General features: G+C 35.4%; 1 protein-coding gene across 2 annotated transcripts; it reads left to right on the top strand.

The window, feature by feature from the left end:
• The first annotated feature begins 9979 nt into the window (after positions 1 to 9979).
• Positions 9980 to 19833, top strand: LOC107655223 (follistatin-related protein 3-like). Of its 2 annotated transcripts, XR_001630407.1 has the most exons (6): positions 9980 to 10193; positions 11476 to 11661; positions 14169 to 14384; positions 15458 to 15685; positions 15773 to 15861; positions 19510 to 19833. XR_001630407.1 is itself a non-coding variant. In XM_016442660.1 (5 exons), exons 1-5 carry the CDS (start codon positions 10118 to 10120, stop codon positions 15805 to 15807), a joined length of 741 nt encoding a protein of 246 aa, XP_016298146.1. In that variant the 5' UTR covers positions 9980 to 10117; the 3' UTR covers positions 15808 to 15996. The 2 variants fall into 2 exon arrangements, 1 of the variants encoding a protein (XP_016298146.1); XM_016442660.1 differs by lacking the exon at positions 19510 to 19833 and having other exon boundaries at positions 15773 to 15996.
• The last annotated feature ends 1490 nt before the right edge of the window (positions 19834 to 21323 follow it).

The raw sequence follows: 21323 nt of genomic DNA, 5'->3' as shown, positions 1-21323 counted from the left end.
TTTATGAATATGTAAAAGACTACACCTGATCCATGTTAATCATGCAGAATGTAAATTTCTGCTTCACAGATGCGCAAACAAGGGATGTGAAGCCATAAAAGTGAAAAGATTCCAATATGTTTCCATGCAGTTCACTGAGGCCAAAAGAACATATCAAGAATAGACACATGCTGTGCATACAATAACTCGGTGCTTAATGCTGCTCCTGGTCCTCAAGACAAGGGCGTTTTCTGAAAGAAGTCGTTAATTATGCATATGTTACAGCATGGTGCCTACATCCTACGGTAAATCCCCTTAATGTTGATATCTGCATGGAGCTGTGCTGTTAATTTTAAAGACCCGTCTGCCCTTTTGGTTCTTTAAATATTTATAAAGTTTTTTCTTCTTCTTTCAACCTTTGGCTCATATCCTGCTTCATGTTTAGTACTGATGCACCCTGCAATTGAAGGGTAATTTATTTCATAGAGGAGTAAATAACAGCTGCATCCTTCTTTATTCTGTATAATTATAATGATGTTTTAGCACTGGATGAGCACTATCGTATCGATGCAATAAGGATGGACTGGAAATATTAAATACTAGGAATTTTTAACTATTCTGGGGTGCGTTTAACACAAAAGAAACTAAGTTCTGTAAGTAAGTTCCATCATTACCAATGGAGTTCAATGGAGCTTGCGACCATAGTTAGCTAACGATGCTTTTGGGAAACGCACCCCTGTTTGCTATTCCATTAACAATTCTTTTGAGGAAGAAATACATTTGGAAAAAAAAAATGCAATTCTGTTTGAAAATATTATTATTGGGATCTTTTCGATAAATAATATAAAATATCAAAGAACAAGAAATGTTGTATCATATTTAATTCATTCTTTTATTTTTAGAAAATAACGAAACTCATAACATTTATCTTTAATGTCATATAAACAACCAGTCACAACAGGGTATGGCTTTTTAGTTCTGACATGAACAGCTTCTTATGGTCCTCCGTGCAGAAATCAGACTTAACTTGTTGCTCTGCATGCTTTTATGTGTTTTGCAGTAATTCAGGAAACACTATTTTAGTGCTGTTACAGTATCGGTGGAAGAAGACACTTGCGAAAATCGATAACAGAACCAAATATCATGTTCCATTTTTTTAATGTTTAAAATATGTTTACCCTATTTAAAAAAAAAAAGTTTCCCCTTGCTAGTGTGCCCTGTGGTGCTGCTTACGCAAACAGTGTAGAGCGCGGGCGTGTGCTAGTTGCACTAGTGTTTTCACGGTTAGCAGTAACTCAATAGCTAATAACTTTTTTATTCACATTGTAATGTTCATTATATGTTTAGGTAATTATCACAAAATCATTTTAAAGGTCTGAAGGACTTTGGCGACAATACTGTATATGTAATATGAGATCAAATAAATTTGAGTGTACCTTTTACTATTAATCTCTATATCAGTTTTCAATTTCAGTAAACTGAGTGTAAAATTTTTATGGCACCAAGTTTACACAGAGTATTGTCAAAGCATTATACACACAAGAAAAGAAATTATTCAGTGCAACAATAACAAATAACGATATAATACAATTAAAATAACGTTTTAAGTAATTAATAAAATAAGATTTTTTTTTCGGTTCCAATCCCTATTCAAAAGCAGTGCAGTCAATCCGTGTGCTCAAACTATAGGCTATAATTTCTTTAGTAAATATAATGAATTAATACAAATATTCTGGGAAAACCCATAGCTGTTTCGTATATTCCCTCAAACTGCTTCAAAAGCATTACCGGAAAATGGCCTACATTCATTTGGTATGGGAGAAAATCTGTCTCTCTCACAGACCACTCACCACTAACCTTAGTTACAAACAGCGGTGACAGCCGTCAGTCCGCGTTGTAGCCAAAGATACAGTTGAAAGCGTTTGATCGTTTCGTTGATTATTTTCACACCATTAACAGGTCGTCGAGTCCCTTCACCTCATAACAGCGCGAGAGCGGGAAAGGTGAGAAGCGGGAAAATCTCCCACTCTCGCTCAGCTACACAAGCTAAAATGCTCCCCCGGCGCGAGTCTGTTACGCTTCAGTCATTTGTTGCCATGGCAACTGTGTCCTGATCGTCTGATAGCAAGTTTTCAAGAGTTGTAAACAGTCTATATATATTAAATTAGATTTTTTTCCCCCCACTGAGGCGTTAAAACAGAAATTATTCTACTTCAATACAGCCAGAAATAAAAACAATGAGGCAATTTTGTATTGTCTTCTGTAATGGTAGCATTTTTAAAGATACAAAATATAATAATAAAAAGGGCACATTTCCAGAAGAAAGTCAGTTTTACATTATGAGAAAACAACAGATATTTGTGTATATTCTGAGAATTATCCTGATTTACACTACCCTAGAAGAAGAAAAAAAGCCTAACCTAGTTAGCTAGTCTTACCTTGTCTTCTAGCTGGTTTTAGAACGGTCTGGGCATTGGAGACAAGCTTAAATATTCTAAAACCAGCATGGCTGGACTGCAAGACCAGCGAACATTTTTCAAGCTTTTTTCACCTGTTTAATTCTAATATCTTGCAACACATATAAATCATATAATAATAACAGTGCTATCTTAATGCTAATGCTTTATTGCATCAAGCTCCTTATATGGCAAGGTTTGGTTATGTTGTGACTATTTACTATTGCAAACATATAATTTGTTTGTTGGTTCAACAATAGAGTGATACTGCTCCAACAGACAAACAATAGTGTAATGCAGTTTTTTTTTTTGCCTCTAATTTTGTATTGAGGGTCATTTTCAAGTATGTCATGAGTAAGACTGAATGCTTTGTCATGATATCCCATCAGTGCATCACAATAGACCCTACACCACATTATTCAACTAAATTAGTCCTCACTGTCATCTATGACTGCCTGTTGTTCAAAAATTAAACAACACTGCAATAGCTCCCATTAAAACATGCAGTCAGTCTCTAATGTTTTAGCAGCGCTGTGTACAAATTAGTTGATTTGTCATAGTTATTTAAGCTATCAATCATACATTAGGGTTTGACATAAAATAAAATAATAAACGTTTGTCCTAATGAAGAACTAGTAGAGGCAATATCTAAAATGTATTAGATAGCCTAACTATCTTTGTCCTCTTGACCTCTCTTCTTATGTTGAAACACCCACTCCCAAGCATCTGAAGGCAATCTTAATGCCTTTTGCTGTAGACCAGTGCTATGATCAACATGCTATGATCAACACATCACGACTCGCTCTCATCCTACACCCACTCATTTCAGACACACAGTAGTTCAGTTTGCCAAGTGTCATTTAAGGTGCTAGTGCCATAACAGTGCCACCTACTGTACAGCTGGTAATATGTGGACATAGTATTAGTCATTATCGTATTTTTTTTTTCAACACTAGACTCTGTAGCTCATCATTACACGTGAATTCTTTCACTACGTTTCACACATTTACAAATAGTGTGACTCACAAAACGTCCTGTTCATACGACAGTTTACATACAATATTAGAGTCGCTGCTGTATGAATGAGTTGCTAATCAGTGTCAATATCCTTTTTTCTTCTCGTGGAGCCCGTAAATCACTTGTAACCAGGGTGCGATTTGCCGATTTGCCAACACCCCCTTAGTGTTTATGAAGGCCAAAAGTAGTATGTGAGCACTTCACAATGTTAAAAGGAACAAGTAATATCAAATCAAGGGTAAGGGTGTGTTTATGCATAAACCCTAGTAATGAAAAATATCTAACAAAATGGACCAAAACTTCTATATCTTTGTTACTTAGTGAAGAAGAGGAAAGTATCCTTAACTGAATAGAGCTTGTCACACCACATGTTCTCTTAAACTAAAAAGAGAAAAGACATAGGAAACCAGTTAGCATTTGAAAGTTATCATTTATAGACATTTTAAGAAAGAAATAATTTACCTGTTGAGAGTGTGTTGACTGTCTGTGTAGTTGGATGGCTGAGCTCCAGAAAATCAGTAATGAGGCATCTTAGGGTTTTATATTAAAACAACAACAACAATAACCACAACAGCAGCATGTTGTGTGAATTATGTTTTTATTGACATGCAAAATTGTCAGTGCTCTTAACAACAGTTATTAGCTGAATACATTAATGAATGACAATTGACATTGAACATGAATAAATACACAAAGTAAAACACAAAATAAGAACAAAAAATAGATGTGATGAAGACCAAGTTTCAGTGAAACAATCACAATCCAATCAATATGATGCCTTTAATCATTTTGGTGTGAATAAATAGCGATTTTTCTCTGCAGATGATCAAGTGTAGCGTTAGTTCTGGCAGGTCACGTTAGTCAAGCTCGCATCAACTGACCTTCAGCTGATCCCCATCTACCTATGGGATTACGACACCTATCTAAGTATTCATATATAAGGTCCCTCAGTATTATCAGCAGTTTTCGCATTGCTCAATAGCTAATTACCCTCCTCCATTCCCAACTCCTCCTCTGTCAGTCGGGATTCAGCCTTCTGATTCTCCTTGAATCAGACTAATTCTAAAATGTGTACATAAAATGATTGAACTTTAACAATATCTGCAGTACATTTATGTTAGTTCTGTTCTGTTTACCCTGGGGGGTTCTTGCTGCTCTCCCTGCTCTCATCCATGCTAGGCTGCATGGAGGCGCAGGGAGTTCTTGCCCAGAACAGAACCATACCGCCAATCCAAACTGTATGCTAATTGTCAGTCATCTTTGACGATAGTGGTCCTGACAGAAATTAGGTTGTAGGATGTGATACATCTGAAATACACAGTTGAGTTTAGAGTTGCAGTGTGTCCATGTGTTTATGTAAAAACAATTATGTTTATCAAGGCCAAAAGCAAAAATGGACAGTATGTGAGCCCTTCACAATCTTAAAAGAAAAAAGTGATATAAAGTCATGGGATAGTTTTAATATTTTTTTGTGACTGGGTATGTTTATACATAAACCCAAGTAATAATAAAAAAAAAACTAACAATATGAATTATAAATTAATTGTCTCTTTTACTTACTTAGTGGAGAAGAGGAGAGAAGTTTCCACAGCTTAGCAGAGCTGCACACACTTATATGTGACAAAAACTAAAAAAAGAGATAAGAACATGTTTGTTTGGAAACCAGTTACATTTTTAAAGTTAAATTTGTATTTCAATTTTAAGAATGAAATCATTTACCTGTTGAGAGTGTGTTGACAGTCTGTAGTTGGATCACTGAACTCCAGAAAATCAGTAATGAGGTGCTTTAACAGTTACAGATTTGAAAAACAAAAGTATATAAGAATAAAGAACCCTAAACTCTAACACAAAGAACCATTTCAGCATGAAAGGGTTCTTCAGAATGCTATGGTTCTAAATAAAACCATAACTGCATGTAAAGAACCTTTAAAGAACCATCTTTTTTTAGAGTGTACTGTTACATCCCTAAATGTCTACCTACTGGTACAATTGAAATAAAAAATGTGTATCAGGGATGGAATACTATCATGAAAATGTATATTTTCATATAGCTGTCTTTATATCTTTTTTTATTTTTTTTTATTTGGCTATCTGTTTGTTTCCAACAGGGTTTTAGAGTCATTATTACCCAATAGATGCTCACTTTGTTTACTTTGTCAGTTCGATGGTAAACAGTGCATAATGTTTGTGTCCTCTTCACTGGCACAGGCCTGAGCAGACATCAGTGTAGGATGCTTCCCATCGCCCTGAGGCTCCGAGGCTTCCTGCCAGTGTGCTCTCCTTTTAGTCTGTGTTGCGTCAAAGCACATCTTTTGCAGCAAGATCTACACCCCACGGCGTAGCCGAGGGATTAATTTACTCATCAATGAACAGCTGGAGAGACTTTAAATGGCCATTAAGAAGAAGGCAAGGTGTGTTGGTGTGAGGGGGTGAATTAATTAGTCACCTACTCCCTCTTTGGTAGATTTTTCAATCAGCAACAGAAGGGAATTAACTGATCATTCTATGTGTGTTTGTGTGACAAAGAAAACTAATGGGAACTTTGATGCTAAAATCTTCAAATGTGGGGTTTTACTTCACTTTGTTATTCATTTGATTACTGCAATGTTCATGACAAAATGTGGGCTTTTAATGGCATTAGGCATATGTGTCTGTTCCCAGCTGAGCTTTCATTCTGCATCATAGATGTGAATCAAAGCTTTTATCTCATTATGCAACAAAATGAATCATTTGTTTATTCTGTTCTGTTAAAATCCCTTAAATCAAATCAGCAAACATCATTAGTATCAGCATTATCCAATATAATCATATTAGCAAACCATCTTTATAATTTATTTATTTATTGCTGAACAGAACTAAGAGCATCTACACCAAAGAATATAAAATAATGTATAAGGTCCTGACGATTAGATTAATGTGACCATCACATGCGTAATTTATTTAAAGCTCATCTAGTGCAAAAAAAAAAAGTTTTCTCAATATTTTCGGGTTACTTCTTCATCAGGTAATGTATTATTGCTGAAATACAAAGCAGCATATTTGATCACAAGTCATTTACAATTGACAAATGCGTAATTCATTCTTGGCCTAGACAGGAATGAAATATTCAGTCTTGCGTCATACAACCACCAGTAGAGGGCAGCATTGCTAAATAATGAGACTTAAATCACTAGCTGCAGCACCACTAAGACTGTCAAGGAAATTATAGGGAATTATAGTGAATTTTAGCTATGACTAAACATATTAGTAAACATTAGTTTGGTTTGACATATTACAAATGCCACTGAATATACTGTATTATTATTATTCTAAAATTACCTGATATTTCCAGGTACAGTTTTTTAATTTTCTATAGCTATACAGCATTGTTATCCTTGCTTTTACATTAACATATTAGTTTGGTTTGACATATTACAATTGCTACAACTTCTCATGTTGTCATAAAATAAAATGTGTAAGCTGCCTATGTGACATTTTAGTGTATTATTATTATTAAATAGTTTTTTAAAGATTTTATATAGACGGCATTAGAGCAACTTCTAATTAAATTATTGCATTATTTATTATTATTATTATTAGATGTACTTGAGAAATTTTGTATTTAATAATTTAATCTTTAACTATTATTATTTTATTTTTATATAAATAATAATTTATTATTGTTATTGTTATTGTTATTGCTATTTTAATTTACAAACAACATATTTGTGTATTATTATTATTATATTTTTAAATTAAATTATGGTCCAGAAATCTCTGATATTTCCCGTTTTTTTCCCCTATAGCTATATAGCATTTTAGTCTTTACAGAAAAAAACATATAATGGTCCAGTCTTACCTTTCAACCACTGAATAAATGTAAGGCAACTGTAAAGACATTCATAGTTCACATTCGGTACTTTTCCCCCTCCTTTCTACCAGGATCAGACCATTTTCAGATTCTGTGGTGCCACAGCCGCAGTGTGTTTTTCATCACTGCAAATCAAAATCAGACATTTTTTTAGCAAGTTCTCACATTCACTTTTGCAGCTCATAAATATTTTGATCTTCGATGAGTGACTGATATTCATGAATAAGTGTTAGATGAATAATGGAAAACAGCAATAAGTGAGTTTCTGTAGATCCAAAGCATGTGAGAAAGTCCTTGAGCAAGTGTTTCCTTCGGCCACCCACCTCAAGGTCAGCATTCGCTGGGAATTACTGTACATCAACAGAACACCCCCCTTTTTTATAAACACAGATATAGACGGTTCATGTGATACTTTTGTTTTCTTCTCCCCCTCGGAGATCAGAGACCCTCCATTGAGGATCAAGCCATATGGGAAGAACCTGCAAAATATTAGCTGGCATGCAATATCATACCACAGTGATGGAAGGAAGGCAGGGTGTGCCAGCGAAGAAAGCATGCCAGCGCACGACTATGGGAGTTTACATCAGAACCGAAATTGTCAATATGAACCATGTGTTCCACTTTCAAGGAGCTCCTTGTCTTGAGCACAACATCTTAATGAGCTTCATGCTCGGCAGACGGTGGTTTTCCACATGGCTGAACGGCCCACAGACACACTAAGTCTCATCTGTTTAGCGGTCATGCCATTGACTTCCAGGCCACGTTTTAATGGAAGTCACGTGCTGATAGGTGATAGTCTGCGGATACTGCTGCCAGGCCCCACCGGTGGCCACAGCATTGTTTATCTCTGTTTATCTGGCCACAGGTGTGTCTCATCAGTTATTTAAACTGTATAATAGCTCAAATATTCTGTTGAATTAAGCTTAATTTTGCCCTCTGGTTGGAAATATTCTTGCACACAGACTTCTGCAAAACAAAACTGACAATTTACCGCATTTTCATTCAAATGAAACCACACAAGATGCTGAATAAAGCCAGAGCATCAGCAGACACAATAAACATAATTATGAGTATTAAGAACCTCAAAACTGTATATACTGTATATGGGGGGGGGATATATATCTGTGTAATTGTTTTTTTATATATTTATTTTCATATTTATTAAACATAACTGAATGTAAGTTGATCATTGAACATTTTCAGTTGCCTTTTATTATTCTGCAGGTGATTTTTTTGTATAAATATTAAAAATAGTACATCCATTAAAATGTGACAACCAGTGTTGGGGAAAGTTACTTTTAAAAGTAATGCATTACAATATTGCATTACTCCATAAAAAAAGTAACTAATTACGTTACTTAGTTACTTTTTTATGGAAAGTAATGCGTTACGTTACTTTTGCGCTACTTTTTAAATCTGGACAGGGCTTGCTTGTTTGTTTTTAAAATAAAAAAGTTATATTTTTGGCAAATATAAAAGCCTTTCACACCAAAAGTGAAATGAATAAGCCTCAGGCTGAAGGGAAAGTACATTTACGTCCGTACAGTAGAATGCAGAAGAAGAAATTTCAACACACTTCAGCAATAAAAAAAAGACACACAAATGTTCGTCTAGAGTAATTTGTGCTTATTGGTATGGTTGAACTGGATCATCGAAGGTCAGAAGCATAGACATTGGTTAATAGAATGGGATTAAATACATAAAGGATATTTGTGTTGTTTAGCATTTAATTATTGCAGGTTTGCATCATATTCTGAGCTGCATTATTTTTATTCATTTTGAGGAATACTGAATACTGTGTGTTTTTTTTTGTTTTTTTGTGAGTGAGATGAATTAATGCATATTCATTTTTATTTTAGAACTACAGTAACATCTTCTGATTTCTCTCAACATGGGGACAGGAGAGCTGTCAATCAATACATTGAAAAAAAAAAGTAACTTGCGTTACTTATTTGAAAAAGTAACTCTAGATATTCTCTTGTAAATTAAAAAGTAATGCGTTACTTTACTCGTTACTTGAAAAAAGTAATCTGATTACTTAACTTGCGTTACTTGTAATATATTACCCCCAACACTGGTGACAACATAGATTACGTTTTGAGACATTTTGCACATTATAAATGTATATTTTTTATTTATTAGTTCTGTTATAAATACTACAAGTAAGGGAAGAGATAAATCTCAGTAACTATGAGGTTTTGGTTCTAACTGCAATTACACAAATTGAGTGTTTTCTCTAGCAGTGGTTTTGTATGTTGGTCAGACAAGATTCAGCTTTATAATTAAGGTAGACTTTGACTTGAAAGGTGGATTTTTTTTTTTTTTAATTCAAGGGTAACGATATATTGGGGTAGGCTGTCACAATGGTGATATACATACTGTTATTATGTATTTATTTTTATTTTTTGTAAGCCAAGACTTTAGGATTTGTTGAAAAGTAAACCTACCCTGAGAAATATTCATAGACTTTCTTGCATATACATTTGCCATATCATGGTAAATTTATTGGTTAACGGAGTTCAGAAGGACCGAGATGAAGTGTGGGAGTTTTTCAGCCTCATATCCGAGAACTGACTCAAGTACACAACTGCATCAGCAACGTAACTGGCTGGAATTATCGCCCATCCCAGAAGTATAATTTACTCGGGCAAAATATTTATACAGAGGCGGACCGAAATCACTTACAACAAGTCCATTCACGAAACCGAGTGGAAGCAACCCACATTAAAGACTCTGTAGACTTCTTATCAGTCTCAGTGCTTTTAAGGAACGCCGCTGGTTCAAACATCTGTGTAAAGAAGTATTCAGCAGCATCATGAACTTTTTGGCTGTGTTACATTGTGTGATACTTATTTCAGTTTGTGAAATACTTGGAGACCATCGAACGAACGGTAAGTGAATGACTTTACAATATTTCGCTTTACCCTTACGAAAATTAGCCATGGTTTTACTACAAAAAAAAAAAAAATCCTGGTTAGCCTACTATTGTTAAACAATGGTAACCACAAATCAACCTTAGTTTTGCTACATGGTATTTGTAGTAAAACTGTGGTTGTAATCAATACGCCGCCAAAAAAAACACACACAAAAAACACATGGTTACTACACTTTTACAATAATAAAACCATGCTTAATTTTCGTAAGGGATAGCTTGCTTTATTAGTTGCTTTAGAAGTTTAGAAACTTTAATCTACCAATGCACTAATCAAGATATTATCGTATGTGAAATAAACACACGTTTAAATGTGTTTTAAACAAAACACTAAAGTTAATTTATTATAATGACAATGTACCGTTCAATACTGACAGTTATCATATCGAGCAGCTGTTGCTATGGTTACCTCCTCACGCAAAGGCGATTTCTGTTCACGAGCGTAAACTTTTAATCGAACATTTGTGGTTATTGAAATGTTGTTTAAATACGCTGTTGAATATATATATATTATATTCATATATATATATATATATATATATATATATATGTATATACACACACACACACACTTTTATGTAAAAATAATTCATACTTCATACTTTTTCTCGGTACAATTATGTTAATAGTGCAAATGAACGGAAAGTGAATGCATTTTAGATTTATTGCTTTGACATTTATTGCATGCTCTGTTAAAGAATACATTAGCCAGCTATGTATTCGGAAACAGACGGTAAACCTTTGAGCTATAAAACAGAAATAAGGCATCTTTAAGGCTGCTGCTCTGTGCCTGCTCACATTTCAGTGTAAAGACGTAATGCAGCATAAAAGCCAGACTAAATTAAGCCTGCTCTGACCCACCTCAGCCCCTAGTATCAAAGTATACAGCTGTATTTGTATTCTGTGTAAATGCATTTATGCCACCTCTGAGCAGCATTAAGCAATCTATGTAAAGACAGCTAAATGCCCCTTCAGAAGCGTTTCTGTGCCACTTTTGCAATATATAAAAGGTTTACTTATTCTGAACAAGGATTTAAAATATTTTCACAAAGTGTCAGAGAAAGAAAATCCTGTAATCCTGTGAAAAAAAATCAAATTTTTTTCTTGTAACATATGAGATATTTCTCATGTGACAAATTTCATTGGGTAATATTGCATATCTCTCATATGTCAGGGTTGTATTGTTGGCATTGTCTCTGAGATGGATTATGTATGTTTTCATTCTGTATTTGTTTGTCTAGCTGGCATGTGTTGGCTGCAGCAGGGTCCAGAGCACCGCTGTGACATGGTGCTCATGAGGGGCGTGAGCAGGGAAGAGTGCTGTGCGGCCGGCCGTCTGGACACTGCCTGGTCCAACACCAGTCTGCCAATCAATGAAGTCAGTCTGCTGGGATTCCTGGGAATAGTTTCCTGTAAGCCGTGCAAAGGTACAGACTCGTATTTACCCTCTGTTCTAAGATCTCAGTAAGCTGACTTGGGTCGTCCCGCTGCGTAATGTTCCAACATGTTGATATCAGTGAGAGACTCTGTGCTGAAGTCCTCTTGAACTGGTTATTACACTGTCAGAAAAAAGGTACAAAAGCTGTCATTGGGGCAGTTTTTCAAAAGGTATACTTTCAAAAGGTACCAATATGCACCCTTTTGGTACAAAGACGTACTTTCTGAAAAGGTACCAACCCAGTGACAATTTTTGTACCTTTTTTTGGAGAGTGTACCATTTTAAGCCTTCAACACACATTATAGAACATCCCTCGATTCCAAATTAAGGATGAACCCATTTTGGTTGGGGAGATAAAATCTAGTACTGTAGGCCAAATCTTGGTTTGGGGAGTTTTCTTTGCAAATACAATTCTTCAGTTTTCTTTCAACATGGATTTACACCAGAAGTTTTGTTTAACTTTCCCCCGATAGCCTTGGCCAGGTACGTGGGTTCATATAAGGGCTCCAAACCTCTACTATCATCAGACATTTTAAACACAGAGTGTTATCACTGGAGTAAACAAGTTAGCTCACGTAATAATTAGAAAGTATTTCCTCAGCCCAGTAAGCCCATAATTGTGCTCAAAATTGTAGTTTTGTGGCTTTTAGTGCATATCTATTAGCTTTGAGGTCATTTGTATGATAGTGTACTCTTAAAATTCACTTTTAGTAGATAGATGCATTTAAAATTTGTAGTCATCCTCCTACAGGGAAACCAATAATTTGATGACTCATCCTGCACTCACTCATTTTGTCCAATCAAATGCTCTCTAGAATGAGAATGTCCCTCCCACTAAATGTACAGTAACATTAGCAAAATGTTGCTGGCCAAATATGGTCCATTGTCTGATGTCAATAGTGTAGTCAATTTGAAACCATGCAGCTTTTTGGTGGTCAGCATGGCAAATCTGCGCAAACAGTTTGACCAACGTTGCGCCGTCTGGGGGGAAAATAATTCGCCCTGAAACAAAAGTCCTGATCATATGGATTCCTATTGAAATAACCATCTTTGGTCTGCTAAAAACTGTTGAACAATGGTAAATGTGAGCGCACCTTAATATGACCTACTTCTGATTAGAAATAGTAAGTTGCAAATCAAAATTCCTGATTGCATGGATTTTGTCCTCACACAAAATTCCTGATCGTGTGTATACCTATTGAAATAACATGGTTTCATTTGTAGAAATTTGCTGAACAATGGTAAATGTGACCACACCTTAATACAACCCACTTCTAATTAGCAATACCAAGTTGCAAATCGAAATTCCCAATGACATTAATTCCTATTGAAATGACTGAATTTCGCCTGCAAAAATTGCAGTACATGTGACTGCCCTTTAATAAGTCCTACTTTCTGATTAGCAATACCAAGCTGCCAATCGAAATTCCAGATCGTGGGGATTTCACCTTCACATGAAATTCCTGATCACATGGATTTAAATTGAAACGAATGGATTTCGTCCACAAAAATTCACAGAACAACATTAAATGTGACTGCAGCTTAATACAGTTCTTCTGATTAGCAGTAGCAAGTTGCAAATTGAAATTCTGGATTTTTGTCATTATGCATAAAATAAATAAATAGTTTGACACAATAGCAGCTATTTTGTCCCCCTTCTCTCTCTCCTCACTCTCTCAGCATTTTCCCTCTCGGAGATGACTGAATTCCAGCACACCGCAAAGAAAAATGTGTGCCACATGCTGAAGAGGTCTGGTCCTCATAAGCCTCAAACACGATCAGCATCATTAGACACTAGAGGAGGGGGGCACTGGAAGTGAAAGAGTGAAAGTCTGTTATATTGTTTGTTCCATGGCGTTTGCTTTCCATTATCATAAAACTATATGGACCCTACTGTGTAACCTCCCCAGCGTGTTCTCAATGTCAAAATGCTTCAAAGCATTCCTGAAAGCTCAGCTCACGCTTAGCGTCTGTCCACCGCATTTCCTTACATTTGTTTTTCGGGGGCAGACAAAGCAGTTCGTAAATCATGTGTGACTGCCCGTGGACCTTGAGGAGACATAACAGGGTTATGCTGGGATTTCCAGTGGAGGTAGAGGTATCTGATTCGGCCTTGAGTGATTTGGTTGGCTTCACAGGGAAGGGGAGCAACAGGATATTAAAGAACTTGCAGGAATGGGAACCAGAAGCTGGGATAACAGGGCCTGAATCGTAGAAACGGTTTCTGATGTGTTTTGTTTAATTTGGCTTGAATGGAGTAGAATGGACAATTATTGGAATATATGTCAATGGATGACTCACTGACTCAGAATGACTCAACTTGCAGTTGAGTTCATGAGAGTTTGACGTTAGCATGTTGCTAAGCTAACAGCGTGATATTTAAATATGCATAAAAATACAAATATGAGGTGACAGAACTTTTCAGTATTGAATGAGTATATACATTTCCTTATAAGCAACTTTTCTCCAGCTTTGTCCACCAACTTTCTCTTGCAGAGAACTGTGAGGGGGTCAACTGCGGCCCTGGAAAGGTGTGCAGGATGAAGTCTGGACGTCCCCAGTGCATGTGCTCTCCAGACTGTTCCAACATCTCCACTAAACACGCTGTGTGTGGGAGCGATGGGAGCTCATACAAAGACGAGTGTGCGGTCCTGATGGCTCGCTGCAGAGGTCACCCTGACCTGGAGATTATGTATCAGGGGGAATGCAAAAGTACGCTGCTGATTTTCAGGTTCTACATGCTGAGTCCATTATTTTGCTAAGATGTTTTGCAGACTGACTGAAAAGCTTCAGATTCAAATTTTTACTTGGATTGAATTATGTGCATGCTTACCATATGTATTCTGAAAATCGTCCAATAATATTTACCAGTCCCTTGTGTGCACATAACTGTATTGAATGAGCAGATGTAGTGTACTTCAAATCTTGAAAGTATATATATATTTTTAATTGTACTTGCGGATAATAATAATGAAATAAAAGGAGACTTAATTGTACTTAAAGGGATAGTTCACCCAAAAATGTTTCTTCTGTTGAGTACAAAAGAAGATATTTTGAAGAATGTTGGTAAGCAAACTATTGACGGTAGCCATTGACTTCCATAGTATTTTTTTTTCCATACTATCATCAACTTTGCACTAACTTTGGGCGAATTATCCCTTTAAAGAAAATATATTTTTATGACGATGTTTATTAGCACAAATAACATATAAATATACATTTAAAAAAATAAAAAAGTCCTATGTACTGTAAATGGGTCGAAAAAGCACTCTAAAGGGCAATTAATTGCATTTGATACTGTATAAATTTAAACTATTATACATTTACATTGACATAATAATTTAACATGTGTTTGCAAACATTGCATTCAGTTTGCACTTTATATTCTTTAAATCAAATTGTCTGAACCTCACCCATGTAAGAGATTCACAGAATTCAAACTGTCTAAACTGTCCTAACAACTTTTACATCAGTGAAAAATTTACCATCTGAAGTTTATTTATGATACCTGAAGTTTTTTTTTTCTCCATGTGGCGACATTCTTTTATTAAGCTACCCAGATGAAAATATGAGGAATAAAATGTTTTTTAGACAGCTACTATTGTATAATGACATGCATTATTTTATTATTATTATTATATATATTTTTGTTTGTTTGTTTTTTTTGGGCTAACTAGTGTAGAAAATACTTTGGACTCTGGTGATTACTTGCATGTTTTACCATGATCTTCTTCAATATATGATTTTTTTCATAATTTTCTTGACCCTTGACACTCTTCTTTCAGAGTCCTGCTCTAATGTTGTATGTCCTGGGACGCATACCTGCGTGACGGACCAGACCAACAGCGCCCACTGCGTCATGTGCCGCACTGCGCCCTGCCCGATGCCCATGGTCACTGAGCAAATCATCTGTGGCAACGATAACATCACCTACACCAGTGCCTGCCACCTGCGTAGGGCTACCTGCTTTTTGGGTCGATCCATAGGGGTCCGCCATTATGGACACTGCAGAAGTAAGTTTTTACACACCTGGAATTGCTTGTTTCTTTGATATATCCACACTGGGCTTGTTGAACTCATTTTAACATTGTGTCTTACAGGTAATGAAGGAAGTGAGGAAAATTCACTCTTCTGAGGAAGAGTCAAGAACAGATCCGCTCCCTGTACATATTATGATGGCGCATAAGACGTGAGAGAACCTGTTTGAAACCATATAGTCTCACAACACGGCCCTCTGTACCAAAGAACCACTACTAGTATTTTATATAGGGCTGGGTATCGAGTTTGATACTTTTTAGGCACCGACCAAATTGCCTTGATACCATCGAGTATCGAAAAATCTCTTGTTGTTCGGCACCAAATTTCGATACCTAAGGGGTTAATCTCATCAATGTCAGTGAGCCAATAAGCATGCAGCATGCTTGATGTGCCTAAATCAGTGATTGGCTCTGGCGAGGCATCAAGGAAAACACATGTTACATGACCATTCACGCACACTGTAGCATCATGCTACATAAGACAATTTATAAAATGTATACTATGCTTTTACTCAAAACTCGCTTTAAACCACCATCGAGTGTTTGTAATAACCTCCGATTGCGATCTAATGAGGGTTTTGGTCATATAATGTTGCAGAAATATGTTATTTATAGCCATTTATATCGAGCTAATCGCTCCATCTGCTTAGCATTTCTCATGTAAACACCCGTTATTGTATGAAAATTGGCAGAATCTCATTAAAATAACATACAAATCATATACTGTCATAATCACATGTTTATTAGCTTCATGTTTCATCCCTGTAAATGATTCTTTGGAAGTGTAACACACATTCGTCATAGGAGACAGGGCGGGTTATAAACGCATAATATGACTGACATGTGAGCAGCGAATGAGCTTCCTCTGAGTCAGAACAGCGATCGCGGCAGAGAAAACACAGGCAGACAGCGCTAGAAACAGCTAACGCTCATCAGTAAATCAGTGGAAAATGAATAGAAATTATGATTCTGTCTAAGCTATGCATTTTAAAAAGAAAACGCACTAGTGTGAACGTAGCCTAGGGACATTAGTCCCGGGGACATCATCAGTGAAGAGAGGGCTTGTCTGTCTCCTGAAAAAGCAGACATGCTAATTTTTTTTTAATAAGAACTTCTGAATGATTTAAAGATCTTAAGTATGCAGCAGTGAGCCTCATATACTGACTTAAAACTGTTCATTTTGCACTGAAAACTATTTCAACTTTATTAAAACTATTTGCACTGATTTATTGTGTTGGTTACATTTTGTTCCTTTGTGCAGTGGCTCAGAAGATGAGTCTTTGAGTCTGTAAAAACCTCAACAAACTAAAAAAAAAAAAAGTTTTATGAGGTAATGTGTAATGTAATCTTGTTCAAATGGATTTAATAAAATTGGTATCGAAAAAAGTATCATTCAGGAACTGGTATCGGAGTCAAGGTATCGATATCGGTATCGAAAAAAATTTGAACGATACCCAGCCCTAATTTTATAAGCATGCAATTCATATTTAAAGGAAATGTGTGGTTTTAACACTTTAAACCACCATCGAGTGTTTGTAATAACCTCCGATTGCGATCTAATGAGGGTTTTGGTCATATAATGTTGCAGAAATATGTTATTTATAGCCATTTATATCGAGCTAATCGCTCCATCTGCTTAGCATTTCTCATGTAAACACCCGTTATTGTATGAAAATTGGCAGAATCTCATTAAAATAACATACAAATCATATACTGTCATAATCACATGTTTATTAGCTTCATGTTTCATCCCTGTAAATGATTCTTTGGAAGTGTAACACACATTCGTCATAGGAGACAGGGCGGGTTATAAACGCATAATATGACTGACATGTGAGCAGCGAATGAGCTTCCTCTGAGTCAGAACAGCGATCGCGGCAGAGAAAACACAGGCAGACAGCGCTAGAAACAGCTAACGCTCATCAGTAAATCAGTGGAAAATGAATAGAAATTATGATTCTGTCTAAGCTATGCATTTTAAAAAGAAAACGCACTAGTGTGAACGTAGCCTAGGGACATTAGTCCCGGGGACATCATCAGTGAAGAGAGGGTTTGTCTGTCTCCTGAAAAAGCAGACATGCTAATTTTTTTTTAATAAGAACTTCTGAATGATTTAAAGATCTTAAGTATGCAGCAGTGAGCCTCATATACTGACTTAAAACTGTTCATTTTGCACTGAAAACTATTTCAACTTTATTAAAACTATTTGCACTGATTTATTGTGATGGTTACATTTTGTTCCTTTGTGCAGTGGCTCAGAAGATGAGTCTTTGAGTCTGTAAAAACCTCAACAAACTAAAAAAAAAAAAAGTTTTATGAGGTAATGTGTAATGTAATCTTGTTCAAATGGATTTAATAAAATTGGTATCGAAAAAAGTATCATTCAGGAACTGGTATCGGAGTCAAGGTATCGATATCGGTATCGAAAAAAATTTGAACGATACCCAGCCCTAATTTTATAAGCATGCAATTCATATTTAAAGGAAATGTGTGGTTTTAACAGGAGAACTGAACTGATGAATTGGCAGTGTGCATATTGTAAATATACTACAAGCTACTATTTATTGGAGAAAAGTAAGGAAGTCAGTGTTATTTATGTGTTAAAGGGTTAGTTCACCCAAAAATGAAAATTCTGTCATTAATTACTCACCCTCATGTCGTTTCAAACCCATAAGACCTTCGTTCATCTTCGGTACCCAAATTAAGATATTTTTGATGGAATCTGAGAGGTGTCTGACCCTGCATAGACAGCAACGCAACTGAAATGTTCCCAAGTCCAGAAACGTAGCAAGGAGATCTGTAAAATAATCCATGTGACATCAGGGGTTCAACCGTAATTTTACGAAGCTACGAGAATACTTTTTGTGCGCAAAAGAAAAAAAATAACGAATTTATTCAACAATTCGTCTTCTCCGCGTCACCCTGTAGCGCCATTTTGGAGAATATCTGCTGGACGTAAACAACGTATGCTGTTCTGTGTCAGCTGCGTCACGCCGGATCTGTTTCCTACGTTGTTGTGATTTGATCTGAACGAAAACAGCGTATCCGTGTGACACAGCTGACACAGAACAGCATACGCTCCAGCGGATATTCTCCAAAATAGTGCTACAGGGTGACGCGGAGGAGACGAATTGTTGAATAAATTTAATGACAGAATTTTCATTTTTGGGTGAACTAACCCTTTAACACCCTATATTCGTACATCAGCTGCCTTTATCAAGGTATTTATTGTGGTTTTTGCTTCAATTTTCATGTACATGTCAGAAATTAATAATGTAAACATGCATGTTCCTGTACCTTTGAATCTCCTGATGATTACTGGATGATTTTTTTTTTCACAAAGAGCTATTTCTTGTCAATTAAATAATTTAGAAAATTACTTTTCCGTAACATTTGATGTTTTCTATATTATTTGATGTTTTCAATATTTGATGTTTTTATTATTATATTAACTGTTAATTCCCATGGTTTTCCAGACCTGTAAATTATCGTTTTAAAACATTTTCCTAGTTTTCTAAGAACCTTGACATGAGCTCTCTGTATGCCAGACAAAGGATATCAGCATTGCCAGCCATTAGCTTTGTGACAACTCTACTATGAACAAAGCACATAGTATAGCAACCAGCACAAACGATGACCAAAAACCACTGAAATATCTTCCTGAACATTCCTAAGTACAGTTTTCCCAAAAACGTGCCTCTCTGCAAAATCCATGTGGACTCACAGTTGAAATTCTTATGGACATGGGAGACTACTTACTCATTGAGATAAAGTGTTGTGCGTGTACTGTTTGTATTCAGAGGGATTACTCAGCCAAAACAGCTACGCTTCCAGGCCATGTTCACGCTGACGTGAAGACCAAACTGAGCCACCCACCAAGCAATGAAATTGCCAGCTACAGTCTCATGGCAGCAGTTTTTTACGAGTACGTTGGGACAGTCAAAGAATGTACAGTACATTCTGCTGTTTTAATGGTTTTCACATTGTCGGGTTATGTTTTTGTCGTTTTGTGTCTGTTTGAGTTTTACGGTCACTTGACCCTGTTGTATGCTTAAATGGTCATTAGGAGAAATTCAGTGATTAGGTGTTTTATCTGACTCCCAGTAAATCGGGTGGTGTTATGCGTAAATGAAGCAGACAGTTTGGTAGATGCAGATATTTGTGTAAATCATTGTACGAGTTTGTTCCATGCGTTCCTGTCAGAAGATATTTTAACCTTCCTGTAAATAGAGACCTTTTGCAGTATCTGAATATATACTGTAAAATTCAATTTATTCAATTGCATATTTTTGTATTGTTTACTTACATTTTTTTATTAAAACACAAAATTAATGCTGTGTTAAACTGATTTTCATGGTTCTTGCTGACTGATAAGATTTTGGAACCCAATTCATGTAATTTAATTTGACAAATTGATAAAACAATTAAACACACACAAACTATTTTTTTTTAACCATACAGATAATAATAATAATTATAACAATAAAAATATATATTTTATTAATAAATATTAATAAAATAATAAGGTATAATAATAATCTAAAATATTAACAAATATTAATAAAGTGATAATGGCATTTTTTTTGTATCTATGAATTTCTGGAATAAAATGTCTAAAAATAAATTTCTTGCCAATGAAATATTGTAGAAAATATCTAGTATTTTTCCATAACATTTTATAAATGTTGTAAATATTTTATATTAGTTTGTATGTTTGTATTTAAATCATAATATGTTATTTATTATATATATATATATATATAACTTTCAAGATTGTCGTTCAATTTGAGAAATTGTTAAAACAATTATGTAATTGTTTAAATACATAGATATAATAGATGCAAATATTCAATTCATTTCAAATTGATTTGTATAGCGCTTTTCACAATACACATTGTTTCAAAGCAGCTTTACAGAAAATGCATGTGTCTACATTACAAGTTAGAGTGATCTGTTATCAGAAGTGAAATAATTTGATAACAGATAAAATGTTTTAATAATATTTTTATTTTAAATTACTATAAATTTTGCAAATGCTAATAATATAATAATAATGTTAAAATAAAATATTTATTGCTAATATTTCATATGGCTTTTTCAGAGTCCCCAGGTGGCCTAAAAAAAAATACTAAAAAAATGAACAGGAGTCCTTAATTCAAAGCATTCTTTCTAAGTATTTAAAGTTCTTGATTTTTCCCCATTATATAACATTGTTGGGGGACTTGGAAGGATTAGTCGGCTGTCTGTGAGTCGGCCCCTTAACTAATAGTGGAAGTAGTGAGAAATATAGGGGTTATTGACTCATTTTCCTGTCTGAAAAAGCTCTCTTATTTTTCCCCCTCTTTGAGAGGCTCTCCCGAATCCCGACTGCACTCCGCATCTGGTTTAACTTTGAGAGATGTTTATATTCTGATCCAGGGCTCTTTTATTACATTGGAACTGGAATTAATTGTTTGCTCTAGCAGGCCATAACAATTCCATAAAAATGTTTGTAATGCATTGTTTCGACGTCTCCCTTTTCTCAGTGTTTATAAAAATAGCTGTTTCTGTTTGTCTAGAATGTTCCACAGTAATCCTGAAAGCAATTTACGGGCCTGATTTAATTTTCTTGTTA

This window comes from Sinocyclocheilus anshuiensis, unplaced genomic scaffold (genome assembly GCF_001515605.1).
Source record: "Sinocyclocheilus anshuiensis isolate Anshui unplaced genomic scaffold, SAMN03320099.WGS_v1.1 scaffold735, whole genome shotgun sequence".
Lineage (NCBI taxonomy): Eukaryota > Metazoa > Chordata > Actinopteri > Cypriniformes > Cyprinidae > Sinocyclocheilus > Sinocyclocheilus anshuiensis.
Note: the sequence above shows the minus strand (reverse complement) of the source record. Positions and strands in the feature narration are given on the sequence as shown.